The following is a 16,494-nucleotide window of genomic DNA, read 5'->3' as shown; positions in this document are numbered from 1 at the left end:
CAAGAGGCTATCATGTACAACTTTATGCCAAACTCAACAAGTTACTTAAGAATAGCTCTGTCTATATGAAAGTTATAGTTAAAAACTTTGCCATAAACCAAACCTTATACAATGATTCATTGGTGAATTCTAGCATTTAAGGAAGAACTAATACGTAGTTCTAGAAAATCACTTCTGAAAAATTGAAGAGTCAAGAAAATTTCTCACCCACTTCTATAAGGCTACCATTACCCTCATACCAAAACCAGATACTGGCTTTATGGGAAAACGGCAGCTCAATATCTGCATGAACATAGATATAAATTGTCTAAATAATATTTTACCAAATAGAATAAAGAAATATATTAAAAGGATACTCTATCATTAACAAGTAGGGTTTATCTCCAAAATTAGTCATTGATTAAAATTTAAACATAATATAATTAACATAGGATTTATCTCAAAAATTAGAAATTGGTTAGCATTTAAGCATAATTAACATACATATTAATTATGTTATGTGAAAAAATCGTAGTGAAAAATTATACAATCTTAATTATACACCAAATAAAGCACTTCATATTTATACCTGTTTAAAAGTGGCACCAAATTAAAAATAGATCTGATTAAAAGCATCTACAAAAACAGCTCATCCTTAATAGTGAAAGACTAAATGCTATCTTGAATGTATACTAGAAACAAAATCTGGACGTCCTCACCATTTTTATTCACTACTCTCCTGGTCAGTCTAGCCAGTCCAATCAGACAAGAAATAAAATCATCAAGATGAAAAAGAAAGAAGTCTGTCTTTATTCAAAACTGACACAATTACATGTGTATAATTATCTAATAGACTCTAAAAGACAGCTACTAAAATGCTTGAATAAATTTTGCAACAAGATTGAAAATTACTTTATCACTGATCTTGGGGATCTACATATAACCTCCTCTCTGGGGGATGGGCAACAGGAAAGTGGGCGAAGGGAGATGCTGGGCGGTGTAAGATAAGATAAAATAATAATTTATAAATTATTAAGGGTTCATGATGGAGCAGGGAACGGGGAGGGCAGGGGAGGGGGAAATGAGCTGATTCCAGGAACCCAAGCAGAAAGCAAGTTTTGAAAATGATGAGGGCAACAAATGTATAAGGGTGCTTTACTCAATTGATGTATGTATGGATTGTGATAAGAGTTGTATGAGCCCCAATAAACAATTTTAAAAAAAGAAAATTACTTTATCAATATATAAAAGTCTATTGCATTTATATATAAGCCACAAAAACCACCAGTTTTTTTTTAATGTCACATTTAACAATATTGTAAAAAAAAAAAAAAACCCAGGAAGCGCTTAAGGATGTTGTTAGGTGTCATTGATACAGTTCAACTCATAGCAACCTACGTGCAACAGAACGAGTATCTCCTAGTCCTCGGCCATCCTTAATAGTTCTTATGTTTGAGCCTATGACTGCAGCCACTGTGTCAATCCATCTCATCGAAGACCTTCCTCCACTTGACCAAGTATGATGACTTTCTCCAGGGACTGGTCTCCCCTGACAGCATGTCCGAAGTACATGAGATAAAGTCTCGTCATCCTTGCCTCTAAGGAGCATTCTGCCTGTACTTTCAGGACAGCGCTGTTGCTGTTTTGGCAGTCCATGGTACTTTGAATGTTCTTTACCAACACCAAAGTTGTTGCACTGATGTTTTTCAGTCTTCCTTCTTCAACGTGTAACTTTCACATGCATGCCGTAAGTAAAAATGTCATGGCTTGGGTCATATGTACTTTAAAGAGGTCTTGTGCAAAAATTTGCCCAATGCCATGTTTCCTTTGATTTCTTGACTGCAGAGTCACTCCAGGGCCATCGACTGTGGACCCAAGCAAGATGAAATCCTTGATAACTTTAATCTTTCTCCATTTATCATGATGTGGCCAACTGATCCAATAGTGAGGATTTTGTTGTAATCCACACTGAAGGCTGAAATCTTTTATCTTCATCAGCAAATGCTTCAAGTCCTCTTCATTTCTATCAAAAGAGGTTGATAATAAGTCTTACTCGATCCTGATACCATATTTTTCTTCATATCTGAGGGAGTACCAAAAAAAAAAAAAACAGAAAAAAGCTCTGCTGAGCAGAGCTTTCGTAGCACACATTTTTCCTGCTAAGCAAGCATCCAGCAATTAGCTTTGAGTCAGTGCACCCAGTGGTGTCTCCTGGGAAGGTTCTCTCTGGTCACAGTGACACATAAGAAACATTTCAGAGGCTTCCTAGTCATGTGAAACAACTATGCCACTTTGATGTCACTCTTACCAGTACCTTGGGCTGAACTTGTTTAACATCTTTATGTAATCTCTCATTACATGGTGGGGCCTAGGCTGTATGATTCTTAGCTTGGACGTCTACCTACCTTAACACCACTGTCCTTCCCTCCCTCCCACAAAACTGTCATAGGGGCATCTCAGCTTCTTTGGGCTTCTTTTTTCTTCAAAATGGGAAAAGGGGTCAGACTAGAAAACATGTGAGGCTTCTTCCTTTCAGTCTTTCTGTAATGAGGGATACCCCCTGTACATTCTTTTTCTTTTTCTGTTGCTTTGTTTGCACAAGTGCTTCTTTATCCATGTACAGGTTCTGCACGAGCACAATGAAGTGTTCTGAAATTTCCATTCTTCTCAAGGCTGTCCATAGTTTGTTAGGATCCACGCAGTCTAATGCCTTTGCATAGCCATCTGCTTGTCGGTTTGTCACACTACCAAGGCGCCTGTGTTGCTGTGATGCTGGAAGCTCTCTCACTGGCATTTCAAATACAAGCAGGGTCACCCAATATGAAGAGGTTTCAGCTGCGCTTTCAGACTAAGAACAGACTGTCAAGAAGGAATAAGCTGTTCACTTCAGAGGGATTAGCCACTGAAAACCCGATGGATAGCATCGAAACAATGCTTAGGGATATATCTATCAAAAGTCATATATGGCCTATATACTTTAAATAATAAAACAGTGTTGATAAATATTAAAGAATTAAACAAATGGTACAATATGCTGTGTTCTTTAGGAGATTAAATGTTGCTGAAATGTTATTTCTCTATAAATTTTTTTTGTATTTAACACAATGCAAATTCAGGGGCTTCAAAAAGTACATGAAAAAAACCATTACTTTTAATTCTATTTTTCCATGCACTTTTTAAAGCTCCCTATATATGGACCCAGGATCATAGTAGTTATGCATTATCCAAAAGGTCGCAGTTCAAAATCAGCAGCCAGTCTGTAGGAGGAAGATGGGACTTTCTATTCCCATCCACAGTTACAGACCCAGAATCCCACAGGAGCAGTCCTACCATGTCCTGTAAGGTCACTGTGAATCGGCATCGACTTGTTGGCTGTGAATTTGGTTTTAGCTTTTAAGTATGGAAATACAAATTGCTTGGATAGCCAACAACTCTAGGGGAAAATAAAAGAAACTGCCACTGGTAGCCCTTATTATAAAGCTAATATATATATATATATATATATATATGATAGTATAACATAAAGGAGTCCTGATGCCACAGTAGTTCCGCACTTAGCTGCTAACAAAAAGATTTGCAGATGTAAACCTACTCAATCTCTCTGCAGGTGAAAGATCTGCCCATAAAGACCACACTGGGCACAAAGGAGACTCTGTGGGGCAGTTCTACTCTGTCACATGGGCATCTTTGTAAGTCAGTTCTATTCTTATGGAGGTCTTTGTGAGCCAGAATCAAACCAGTGGTACACAGTAGCAGCAACAAGGGTATGGCATAAAAATAAATAGATTAACAGAAAGAAAGAGATAGTTCAAATATAGAATTAGACATGAAAAGATTTGGAGCAAAAGTGCAAAGATAATTCAAGGGAGAAAAAAAACGTATCCTCAATAAGTGGTACTAGAACAAATGGTTATGTGCAAGCAAAAACAAGGATTTTAATTCAGACTTCACATAATATTCTCTCAAAATTGATCACAACCAAAGTTTAAAACTTGGAATTATAAAACTTTTACTAGATTTGTAAGTTAGAATTGGGATCATGATTGGGGGAGGGGGAGTGGAGCATTAAAGAACTAGAGGAAAGTGGTATATTTCATTGGTGCTACTGCACGCCAATTCTACCTTACAAATCCATCTAGACCAGAGCATGTGCACTGGTACAGAGAAGAGCTGGAAACATAGGGGATCCAGAACAGATAAACCCCTCAGGGGCAATAATAAGCATAGCAATACCAGGAGGGGAAGGGGAAGGTGGGGGGAAAACACATAACCCCCTCTCTGGGGGATGAACAACAGAAAAGGGAGTGAAGAGAGACATCGGACAGTGTAAGACATGAAAAAATAATAATTTATAAATTATCAAGGGTTCATGAGGGAGGCAGGGTGGTGAAGGGAGGGGCAAAAAATGAGGAGCTGATACCAAAGTCTCAAGTAGAAAGACAATGTTTTGAGAATGATAATAGCAACAAATATACAAATGTGCTTGACACACTGGATAGATATATGGATTGTGATAAAAGTTGTACGAGCCTTCAATAAAAAGATTTTTTAAAAATAAATTAAGTTTTAAAAAAATAAAGTAAAATAAAATTTTTAAAAACTTTTACTAGAATTTGTAGTAGAAAGTCTTTTTTAACCACAAGATTTTACCTTGTTAGATTTCTTAGACCAGCAATTCTCAACCTGTGAGTTGCGATCCCTTCGGGGGTCACCCAACCCTTTCACAGGGGTCATCCAATTCATAACAGTAGCAAAATTACAGTTATGAAGTAGCAAGGAAAACAATTCTATGGTTGGGTGGGTCACCACAACATGAGGAACTATATTAAAGGGTCACGGGATTAGGAAGGTTGAGAACCACTGTAATAAACCAAAAATATGATCCACGGAAGAAAAGTAGTTTAATCAAAATTTTAAAGCTTCAACTCTTTAAAAAAAATTGTCAACACTAAAATGGCAAACAATGGGTTGGGAAACAATAACTAAATCATGCATCTAATAAAGAATATACATGTAAAATACAATGAACTCTGACATCTCAAAAAGCACGCAATTTTTTTTTTAAACAGCAAAAGAGTTCAACAGACTACTTGACCAAAGATTACAGACCTATGGCAAACAAGCTTGTGGAAACACTGTCAACATCACTAGCCATTCAGGAAATGTAAATTAAAGCCATAATGGCTTAAACTATAAGACTTACCATAGCCAATTCTTGGCACAGATATGGTACAACTGAACTCACACACACTGTTGGTAGAAATGTGAAATGAAGTGACTGGATAAATAGTCTGCCCATCTCATTAAAGTCAGTGTGGCAGTTAGATTTTATGTCAACTTGCACTTGTATAGGGGTGGATTCCAACCTGTCACAGCCTGGTGATACCTTCTGGGAGGTGTAGACTTTTTATAAGACAGATGCTGGGGATTCTCCCCGCCTCCCTCTGCCCTTCTGCCCTTCCTGCTTTCTGGGACTCTGTGTCTGCTTTAGGGGTAGCTTCACGTGGTCTGCAGTTGGTGGGAGCCAACTTGGAAGTTGTCTGCCCCCTGCCATCTTTCAACTGACCTTGGCTCCATGTGACTTCCCACCCACTGGCCTGTGATCTCCCTGCACCTCGTGTCTGTCACCTTTCGGCTTCATCAGCCTAAAGCTCCTTGAGTCTGAAGAGGACTCCGACTAACTAACTTGAGACCCATGGAATTGAGTTGGACTGGGATGGGATACCTTCATGATATAAAACTGTGTCCATACAAAGCTGTGGACACAAATGTTTATAGCAGCTTTATTTGTAATCAGCAAAAAAAGGTGGAAATAGCCCAACTATCCAATAATGGAGAATGGATAAACAAACTGTGGTTAAAGTCCATAAAAATGTAATAGAATGAAATGCACTATTAAGTCAAACAACAACAGTGATAAATCTCAAAACAATTATCCTAATTGAAATAAGCCAGAACAAAATAATAAGAAGGGCACAGGTGATTTTATTTATGTAAAGTTTGAGGCAATTAAACTACATCTTATAGTGACACTAAGATCAGTAATCACCTCCACTGGAAGTAGGACAGGACTTGGACAGAAGGGCTACAAAGGCACTGTGCTGAGGAAGCACAGTATTGGGATATGTTCACTATCTTGATTGCAGTCATCATTTTATGGGTGTGTTTACACATAAAGGAGCCCTGGTGACACTACAGATTAAGCATTAGGTTGCTAACCACAAGGTCAGTGGTTCAAACCCACCAGTCCTTCTAATGGAGATAAATAAGGCTTTCTGTTCCTATAAAGATATGGAGTTGACATGAGTCAGTGAGTGTGGAACTAAATATATCATCTAACCTCCTGTAAGATGTACAGCCTCAGAAACTCGGAAGGACGGTTCTACCCTATCCTATGGGGTTGCTAGGAGGGGAATACATCTGATGGCAGTGAGTTGGTATACAGCTATCACAAACCATCAAATTGCAGATTTTAAGTATGTGCAATTTGTGATATTTCAGTTATAACTCAGAAAAAATTTTCTTTTTTAAGTCACTAGAAAGTAATGTTTCCTGTCCTTTGCTGTTTTTAAAGGATGAGCCACAGCGTTGACATAAAACACACACAAAACCAGTAACTCCAGAACTTCCCTATCTCTCGAGTTCTTTAAAATTAAATTAATGCATTTTCCTAATACACCTATAAGTTTATGCCACTCACTGTCTGAGAGCCTTTATTCATTATTCTCAAATTCTCCTCTGCTACCATTAAAATACTGTCTGTATATTATGTCCAGCATCCTATGAGCCAACTATTCATGTCTTCTCTCAGGAAGCTCTTTCCAACCAGGATGCCTCGAGATTGCGCACTCAGTACATTCTTCCCTTTCACTCCCACCAGTTCTTTGGTGGAGTTTTTAATGTTTTTGTTTATCTAGGGGAAACCTTCAGGAAGATTTATGAATCTCTTAAGGCTTATACAATAGTTATTTCCTTTTGGCTACACAGCCCTTATGGTATTTTCCAAAGCAGTTTCGCCTCCCACTGGCACATTCAGCTGTCAGGACTGGCCACACTCCCACATCCAGGCCTGCTACCTAGGCCTCTGTTCCACCCTGCCCTGCAGTCCACAGGACGTGGGGATGCTCTTGGGGCTGAATGCAGGGAATGACTAGAATCCCAGAACCCTTTCACTGCTCATCTACATCCAGACCCACTACCCAATGTCCTACCCCCAAATGAGGAGGTTTTCTAGCTGGACAGGCTGAGGAATGAGGTACCTCACTGAAACAGAGACTTAACTGAAAAGTGCTGTACTGCTGGTTAAAACACAAGCCTCTCTATCCCAATTGCTGATATTAGTTGTAGTCCAGTCAATTCTCACGCATGGCAACCCCATGTGTGCACAGAACTTCCCCATAGGGTTTTCACGGCTGTCACCTGTCAGAAGCAAATCACCAATATTCAGCTAGCAAACACTTAACCATTTATGGCACCCAGCCACCTTTGTCCCCATTTTATTCCTAGAATCGACTGCCTTCCCTGTATCTCCCAGGAGCATACAAAGCTTATACCTACAGAAACCAATGAACCCATGGGTGAAAGTCACGGAGTATGTAAGTGCTGTCAGGTGCCTTTGTCTCCTGTTCATAGAACAAAAGACTGCCAAGTCCTGCACCATCTCCACAATTACGGCTCTGTTTGAGCGCACTGATGGAGCCGCTGTGTCAATGCAGCTTACTGAGGCGCTCTGCACCACTCAGCTGCTAACTGAGAGTTTGCCAGTTTGAACCTATGACCTTGTGATCAACTCCAGTCAACATTCGTCTGGGAATCTCGAGGAGGCAGTTTTCTCTGGCACATGGTCACCACGAGTCAGAACCCACAGCGAGGCACTCCTGGCGCATCTAGCTCAGAGCACAAACAGTAAGTAGCATGCCAAAGCAACAGCGGTCTGAGTTCCAGACGGAGCAGAAATACAAAAGGTTAAAAGGCAAATGAAATCGATTATCAAATCCAATGCATGACAACTCCACACATGGTAGAATACAGGTAAAATTGTTTCCATAGAGTTTTCTATGGCAAATTGTATGGGAAGCAGTTTGTCTTTGGATGGCCCTCTTAAGTGGAATCAAACTTCCAGCTTTGGGTAAGAGCAGACCTTGTTAATTCTACCTGCTGCTCCACAGTCATAATTCACACGTGAAAATGTTTTTTTTGTCAACAGGCTATGAAAAAAACTGTAATGATATAAGGGAAAGAATAAATAGTTAGGTGCTTCCAAATGGGTTATGACTCATAGCAACCCTATGTACAATGCAACACAACACTGCCCAGTCCTGTGCCATCCTCACAACTGTTCCTATGTTTGAGCCCATCGAAGCAGTCATTGTGTCAGTCCATCATGTGTAAGGCCTTTGTCTGTTCCCTGACTCACTACTCTACCAAGTGTGATGTCCTTCTCCGGGGACTGATATCTCGTGACACCATGGCCAAAGGACATGGGGCTAAGTTTCGCCATGCTTGCCCTCTAAGGAGCATTCTGGCAGTACTTTCAATCTTCCTCACCAGCACCACAATTCAAAGGCATCGATTCCTATCGTTGGTCTTCTTTATTCAAAGCCCAACTCTCACATGCCGAAGAGGCCATTGAAAATATCGTGGCTTGGCCAGGTGCATCTTTGTCCTCAAAGTAAGCTCCTTGGTTTTCAGCACTTCCAAGAGGTCTCGTGCAGCAGACTCAGTGCTCTCTTGCCTGCTGCTTCCAGGAGCACTGAGTGTGGGCCCAAGAAAGAAATCCTCCTGACCACTTGGGAGGCTTTTGCTCTTTATATTGACTTGTAATCCATGCAGAAGGCTGCAATCCCTAACCTTCATCAGCAAGTACTTCAAGTCCTCCTCACTTCTGGCAAGCAAGCCTGTTAGTAAGCCTTCCTCTGATCCTGACGCCACATGCTTCTAGATCATCCAGCTTTTCTCATTATCTGCTCAATATTCAGATTAAGTATGGTGGAAGATACAACCCTGACACACACCTTGCTGACTTTAAATCATATAGTATACGCTTGGTTTATTCACACAATGGCCTACTGATCCGTGTACAAGTTCTTCATCAGGAAAAGGTAGTGCTCCAGGATTTACATTCTTTTCGTTTTTTTTATGGTCCACACAGTGATGTCTTGGCATAGTCAATAAAACACAAATAAACATCTTTCTGGTACTTTGTTCTTAGCCAAGATTCATCTGCCATCAGCAGTGCTAGCTCTTGTTCCATGTCCTATTCTGAATCCAGCCGGAACCTCTGGCAGCGCCTTCTCAATGTTCTGTTGTTCTCATTGTTGGATGATCTTCAGCAAAATATTACCTGCATGTGATATTAATGTTATTGTTCACTACTTTGAACATTTTCTGAGCTCACGTTTCTTTGGATGGGTACAATATGGATATACTCCAGTCAGATGACCAAGTAGATATCTTCAAATTTCATGGCATACAATATCCTATTTTGACATCATTAAAAGCATAACTCCTTGTGGCTTATCTCCCACTCTTTAAACTTGAGGGGCTTATTAAGTGTATTGGATGCTGGTAAGAAAAACTGAAAGGTTTTCATGTAAAACTGAAAAAAAAATTTAAATGACAAGAACTATCATTTGAACTGTATGCACGAAGTGCATACACAGAAGCAGTCATCTTTATAGAGAATCTCTTCTTTCCAGGCAACTCATATTCTGGACCACTCGACTTAATAAATATACACAGTAACACCGAGAGGTCAAAAGTAATATAAGAACCACTCTAACAACTATGACTCCATCACATAAAAACATGCCAATTGTCGGGAAGCTATAAACCTCAGTTATTCTGAAGCAAAAGCTTAGCTTTAAAGTCATGTTGTTGTCAGCAATACAAAAACAAATGGTATGGCACAAAAAACTGATTTTATAGCTTTTTCACTGAAAAGTAATATGTGGCAATCTTCAGAAAATTTTAAGTGAGTTAAATTACAATTTTATCTTAATGAACACTACCACGATCAACCAATCTTTACTGTACTTACACAGTGCTTGGCTCACTAGCACCAATTCAGATCAAACAAAGCATCCATTGCAAAACCAGTCATCCACTGCAAAACAAACAAACCTACCACCGCCAAACTATTAAAAGGATGTATAAGGTAAAATGATTGTTGCTATGTTTAAGCCCATTGTTACAGCTTCCTTGTCAATCAATCCATGTCATTGAAAGCATTCCTCTTAGCAAACTGTCTTCCCCTCCCCACCTCCCACTAAAACAAAACACACTCACTGCCATCAAGTTGATGGCTGGAATTTGCTAGCAATCTAAACTTCTATTTCAAAGCTCATTTCTGTGTTTTGAAGTCACTCATTAACCTAGGAACAAATTCGGTCAATTCCATTTGCTCCTGGAAAATAGTGCACATTTTCTCTTAGCACTGCCAAAAGTACAGAACACCCTGGTCTTTTCAATTGAAAATCAATTATACAAAAACCTTTTAGGTACTCTAATTTAGCTCCACCAGAGGTAGAGTACAAGGTGCTCAACAGTTTTGATGAAGAATTAGCAATGGTTTCAGCCAGGCATCAAGAGTCTCAGTATTACATACTGAGGACAATATCTTCACATTTTCCTTAATTTGTACATTCTACCATTTTCCCCTAGCATCAACAACTTTTCTCCTGTCCTTTCCAGTGAAGCAAGTTTAAAATTCTTGCCAAATCTCCCATACATGTTGTTATGAGTTAGCCTTGAATCAATTCCAACTCATGGGTGTTTGGGCTGGTTCCTCTGGCCAGTGCACAGCCCCGTCCTCCGTCTTCAACCTCTCATTGGGGACTCCATGTGTGCAAAGTAGAACTGCTTCACAGTTATCAGAAGTCAATGTCCAGGTCGGTCATCCAAGGCAGTTTGGGCCCCCAATGTTTTGGCTATTGGTTGAGTGCTTACTTGTTTGTACGACCAGCTGGCATATTTCTCATCTAGACATTTTCTGAATTTAGACTTGTCTTCCTGGTTGAGAAGTACAAGAACTGATTTATCCTAATGCTGAACAATCTTTAAATAGCTGTGCTTTTCCTCTGTCCATTCTGCTTTCAACTAATATAATCAATGTTTCACCAATGGGTATAAAGACAATGTATATGTTAACCCATATTTAGGGCATAAAGCTCCAAAAAAGCTAAACTCAGTGCCACCGAGTCACTTCTCAGTGATCATAGCCCAATGGTAGCGAGCAGCTATGCCACGCTCCACCAGTGGGTATAAAGACAATGTATATTTTAACCCATATTTAGGGCATAAAGCTCCAAAAAAGCTAAACTCAGTGCCACCGAGTCACTTCTCAGTGATCATAGCCCAATGGTAGCGAGCAGCTATGCCACGCTCCACCAGTGGGTTTCAAAGGCTGTAAATCTTGATGGGATCAGAAAGTCTCGTTTTCGTTTTTGTGGGCCATGTGTTTCATGGCAGCCAAGTGTGAAAATGTTCATGTGTACACAGAGGACAATCCTGCAGGATCCATAGACTGTTAACACAGCTCACTTACCCTAGATCTAGGGGGTGAAAGGGAGAATTTTCTTTATAACTTTATATTCATTTCTATGTTTCTTTTTCTTAACAATGAAAATGTAAAGCTTTTAATTTTAGATATTGTAAGAGTTACTCTACTTTGCTCACTAAAATGAGCATAGGACACACAACTACGTGGCTACCCTACAAACACTATAAGGGAATTCTAAGGAAAACTATCCTAGTTATTTGTGAGACAGCAGGCCATATACCTAGTGATCCATTGACATAATGATGATTTGTAAGCATTAACAATTAGGCTAAAATTATTAAAACCCGATTGATTAATTTCTCATAAAAATATTGCAATAGAAATATATCTTATTGTATAAAATGTCCTCACAAGAAGTTTTCTGTAAATCAAGTGATTTTTAAAATATATTATTTTAAGCCTACCATACATACTAACATTAATGATCTCTCCTTGTTTTCTACCTGGGAAATCTAATATTAGATTTGGTTAGAGAAAAATACTCTATAACGTGTCATTTGTCTGTAAACATTTATAAAGCATGAAGGTATTGATTTAATATATTTTTCTATATGAAGGGGAAAAGGGACTTCTAACAATTCACAGAAAATCATAAACTTTTTGGAGCCCCCTCCATATGTACACCTGGTGAGTGAAATTAATAGAAATTGCTTAGACCAAACTAAAGGAATAATTTGCTAGTCCCAGTAACTCAAACCCACCGAGTTGATTCCAACTCACAGTGACCCTATAGGACACAACGGAACTACCCCTGTGGGTTTCCAAGACTGTAAATCTTGACAGAAGTAGAAGGCCTCCTCTGTCTCCTTGGAGCAGCTGTGCTGACGTAGAGGTTAGCCACCTGATACATAACCCACCATACTATCAGGGCCCTTTCAGCAGGTAATATTTTTTTAATCACTTCAATCGTATTTTGACAAAGAAAATTACAAAAGAAAAGCCTAATTAACAAAAAAACACTAGCAATTATTGGATAATTAAATATGGTAGAAGTTTACTGAAAAGAAGAAAATAAAGAATTAAGTTAGCTACAAGAGGACTTCAAAATTCAGGGGAAAATGTCATTGTCTTTTAATTCTATTCATCCATGAACCATTTTTCTATAAATAGTTTTATTGGGACACAATTCAAATATAATTCAATAGTTCAATCGTATCATAAAAAGTTGTACAATCATTACCACAATCAATTTTAAGACATTCTCTTTTTCCCTTGTAGCTCCCCATTTACCCCCAACCTCCCCTGCCATGCTCACAAAGAACCATTAATCCAGTTACTGTCAGTATAGATTCACTTACCCTGGATTTCACAGACCAAAAAACATACCAAAAACCCCAAAAAAGAGTCAAAAACTAACAACAATAACAAAATAACATAAAGAAAAACCCCAGTCGAAAAAGAAACAAAATAGTATAACCTAGTTATATCTGGCTAATCCACTTTCCAATACATTCTGCATGACAGCAAGACTATTCAGCTCCATGGTCTGTGTTCAGAGGATTCACCTGGAGACTTCTTCCACATGTATTTCCCTTTCGCTTTGTTTTATAACTGATAGAACCTTTAAATGGGTCCAAAGGGGGATCAAATCAGACGTTACAATTTAACCATTCAAATCAGACGTTACATTGCAGTCCACTATGATACAGTATGTACTCGTGTAAAAGTCGAGTTTTCCAGCACATTTTTATACAACTTTTGTGGTAAAATTAGGTGCGTCAGCTGATATTTGGGCGGGCTTAAACTGGAGTATATACGGTAATCTCTCAATTCCCATCCCTCTCTACAATTCCCACCCCTCAACAGTGGTCAGAGGAAAAGGGAAATCACCGGAGGCTTAATCTATGCATAGGTCTCGCAAATCCATTTTGGGCTTCCACTGCCATCCATAAACTTCTGAAAACATAATTAAAGCTTAAGATTGGGCCCCTATATTGCCTCATCAAAAATGTAAACAAGTTTCCAGTTTAAACAGGTGTTTTAGGAGAAGGCCAAGCAGGAATTAAATCCATCTAAAATAATCTGAAAGTGGCACATGGGTTTATACTTATTAGGGATGGAGTATGGAACAGCCTGGGAGTATTTTCCAGAACAAACTTAGGCTGAGTCTGAGATTAAAATACAACCTGGGATTTACGAACCTAATGGTGTATCTTCTATTTAAAAACAAAACAAAACAAAACAGCTTAATGCTCCAGAGCAGCAGCAGTACCCTGATTGATTTTTAAAACCTGATTTACCAACATAGCTGGTGAAAGATGCCAAGGAAGATGAAAGCTGAGCCCATGAAACATTTATCTTAGCTCCATATATTTTTGTTCTTGGACTCACACCAATTAGTTATTGTGCTTTATAGTTATAGAGTTCTTTTATAGATAAAGAATGGAAGGAAAACCAGGCTGTAGTTCCAGACAGGAAACTCTTTGAGCTTCTCCAATCATCCAGTCTCTCTGTGGCAGCAAGACACCAGGAATGCCATGAAGATGAGGAAGCACGTCTTGGACGAAACGAAAGGGTCTGAATAAAGTAGAGCTAAATAAGTTTAGAAGATAAAAGAAGAAGCACATCAATCCCTCTTGCCCCTGCTATGTAGATGTGAACCCTCTCAACTGTCCTTTCAAAAACAGTGGGTGGTGGAAGATATGGACATAATAATAATTTGTCATTTATAAGGGGTCCATGAGGGTGGAAGGGTGGGGAAGGGAGGACAATAATAGCTGATACCAAGGGCTCAAGCAGAAAGATAATGTTGTGAAAATGATGATGACAACATATGTACAAATGTGCTTGACACGATTGAATTTTGAGTTGTTATAAGAGCTGTTGGAGGCCCCCCCCCCCATCATTATTTAAACAAATCAAAACCTAAATTCATAGAGACCCTGGTCTGAAGCTTCTACTTAGGAGAGCGCTTCAGAAAAGTCAAGGAATAATTCCACTATCTTTTCATTCATGTTGTCCTATGAGCGTATTGAAGTCTCCTCAACCCTATGGTACCATATTGAACCACCCTGATTGAAGAAAACAAGGGTCCCACCAAAAGACACCGGTCGTTAAGTCCCTAGTATGCCTTGCAGTTGTAGCAGATGCGATCTTCTCCCTAAACTCTTCACTCGTGAGAAGAACTAACAAGATTCCTACTGAATAAACATAGCCAGCTTCGCACTCTCTGGTGACCGATTTAAAAGCGTTTTTCTATTTCAGTTTCTAGCTTAATCTTAAAAGTAAGTACCTTTCAAGAGCTCACTCTATTCCAAACCAAAAAAGCCAAACTCACTACCATCGAGTCTCCAGCTACTGTATAGACACCATAGAAAGGGGAGAGCTGTTCCCGTGAGTTTTAGAGACTATAAATGTTTACAGGACAGCAAAGTCCCATCGAGCTCCCGCGGAGCCGCTGTGGTTTCGAACAATAGACCTTGAGGTTAGCAGACCCATGCATAAACACTGCGCCACCATGACCTCCGTTTTGTACACCATTACTTAAAGAGGAAAATAAGAAAGCCCTGGAGTTCGCACATTTCCAAAGGCGAGAAGGGGGTAGGGGCACCTCGGAAACAAGCAGCTCTCCATTCAAATGCAAATACGGCGAAGGAAAAAAAATTTAAAACATAGTAAATCTGTAAGAAGCGATTAATCACTAAAGGACTTCCGACGCACGCGCGAGTAGGAAATTTAAGTTCCGAAGGAAAAGAAAAGCCACCGTCTCGGATGCCAATCCCTGCCCATCCCCCTCCACGTTTCTCCCCCAAAATGACAGGGACCGGAGTAGACATGCAACAACACGGACGGTGTGGCTTTGGCCGTCCGCGGTAAGGAGGGACGTGGGTCCCCATCGGGTGAGCGGAAAGCCGCCCGCAAGGCAGGTGGCGGGCCCTTCCTCCGGGATGGCTCAGCTTAAGCGAGGAGAACCAGGTTCCCGGCCCAGGAAACGCCTCAGCTCTCCGCCCAGAGGGGCACCTGCTGGGCCACCCCACCCGGGCCGTGGGGCCGGGGACAGCGCGCGCTCTTCCCGGGGGCTCCGAGGCGAGCAGCCGGGGCAGGAGCAGAGCTCGGGAAATACCAGGTGTCGTGGTCCTCGTCCCGCCACGCGGCCAAGCTGTCCAGGTCCAGCAGCTCCACCTCGTCCAGCAGGCTCGGGGTCGGAGGGGGCGGCGAGCCCGCGCCCCCAGGCTCCGGCCCGCCGCCCGCGAAAAAGCCCGCCGCGGGCTTGAAGTAAAGGAAGGGCGCCTCAGGGGGCTGCGCCGGGCTGCCCAGCAGCGAGGCCGCCGGGCTGGGCAGGCAGCAGGGGCCGGGGAGCGAGGGGCTCGGGCCGCCTCCCCCCGCCAGCCCCAGCTCCAGGCCCCCGGGGACGGCCGGCGGGCTCCGCGGGCTCCGCGGGCTGCAGGGCCCCGCCGGGGCCGGAGCGGCGGGCGGCGCCGGCGGCAGCAGCAGCAGGTGCGGGGCGGCAGCCGTGCTCGCGGCCCGGCTCCGCAGTTGCTCGTTCTGCTTCTCCAGCTTGCGCACCAGCTCCTGCAGCTTCTTCACCTCCAGCTCGGCGTTCACCACGGGCGCGGGGCTGGGCCCGGCGCTGGCGGCGGCCGGCGCGCAGTTCACCTGCTCCGCCATCATCGTGGGCCCGGGAGCGCCGCCGCCCGGAGGTGCGCTCCGCCCGCTGCCCTGGCGGCTCCGACCGCGGGGCCGCTAGGGCTCCGTCCCCGCCGCGCCAGCCGGCGGCCCCGGGCTCGCAGGAGCGGACGCAGCCCCGGCTGTCCACATCAGCACCGGTCCCCAGCCGCGCGCCTGAGCCGCCGCCACCGCCGCCGCCGCCGCCGCGCTGCTCCGCACATGCTCAGTGCGTCCCTCCGGGCCCGAGGCGTCTTCGCTCCGGGTTTTCGCCCCAGCCCCGAGACAGGGCGGAGGGGGGCGTCTGGTGGGCGGAGCCCAAGGGTGGGGCCCTCTCTCCGGGGTGGGGT

At 42.1% G+C, this 16,494-nt stretch overlaps 1 protein-coding gene across 2 annotated transcripts in view; it reads right to left on the bottom strand.

Moving 5' to 3' along the window:
* SLAIN1 (SLAIN motif family member 1) overlaps positions 1–16,150 on the bottom strand; it is a 69,218-nt gene extending 53,068 nt beyond the window's left edge. For both annotated transcript variants that reach the window (XM_075562622.1, XM_075562623.1), the window contains exon 1: positions 15,603–16,150. In XM_075562622.1, coding sequence (XP_075418737.1) covers positions 15,603–16,150 — 548 coding nt within the window. The remainder of the gene's footprint in view (positions 1–15,602) is intronic.
* Positions 16,151–16,494: the final 344 nt, after the last annotated feature.

This window comes from Tenrec ecaudatus, chromosome 11, assembly GCF_050624435.1.
Source record: "Tenrec ecaudatus isolate mTenEca1 chromosome 11, mTenEca1.hap1, whole genome shotgun sequence".
Classification (NCBI taxonomy): domain Eukaryota; kingdom Metazoa; phylum Chordata; class Mammalia; order Afrosoricida; family Tenrecidae; genus Tenrec; species Tenrec ecaudatus.
The sequence above is the reverse complement of the archived record's forward strand: the minus strand, read 5'-3'. Positions and strand labels throughout refer to the sequence as shown.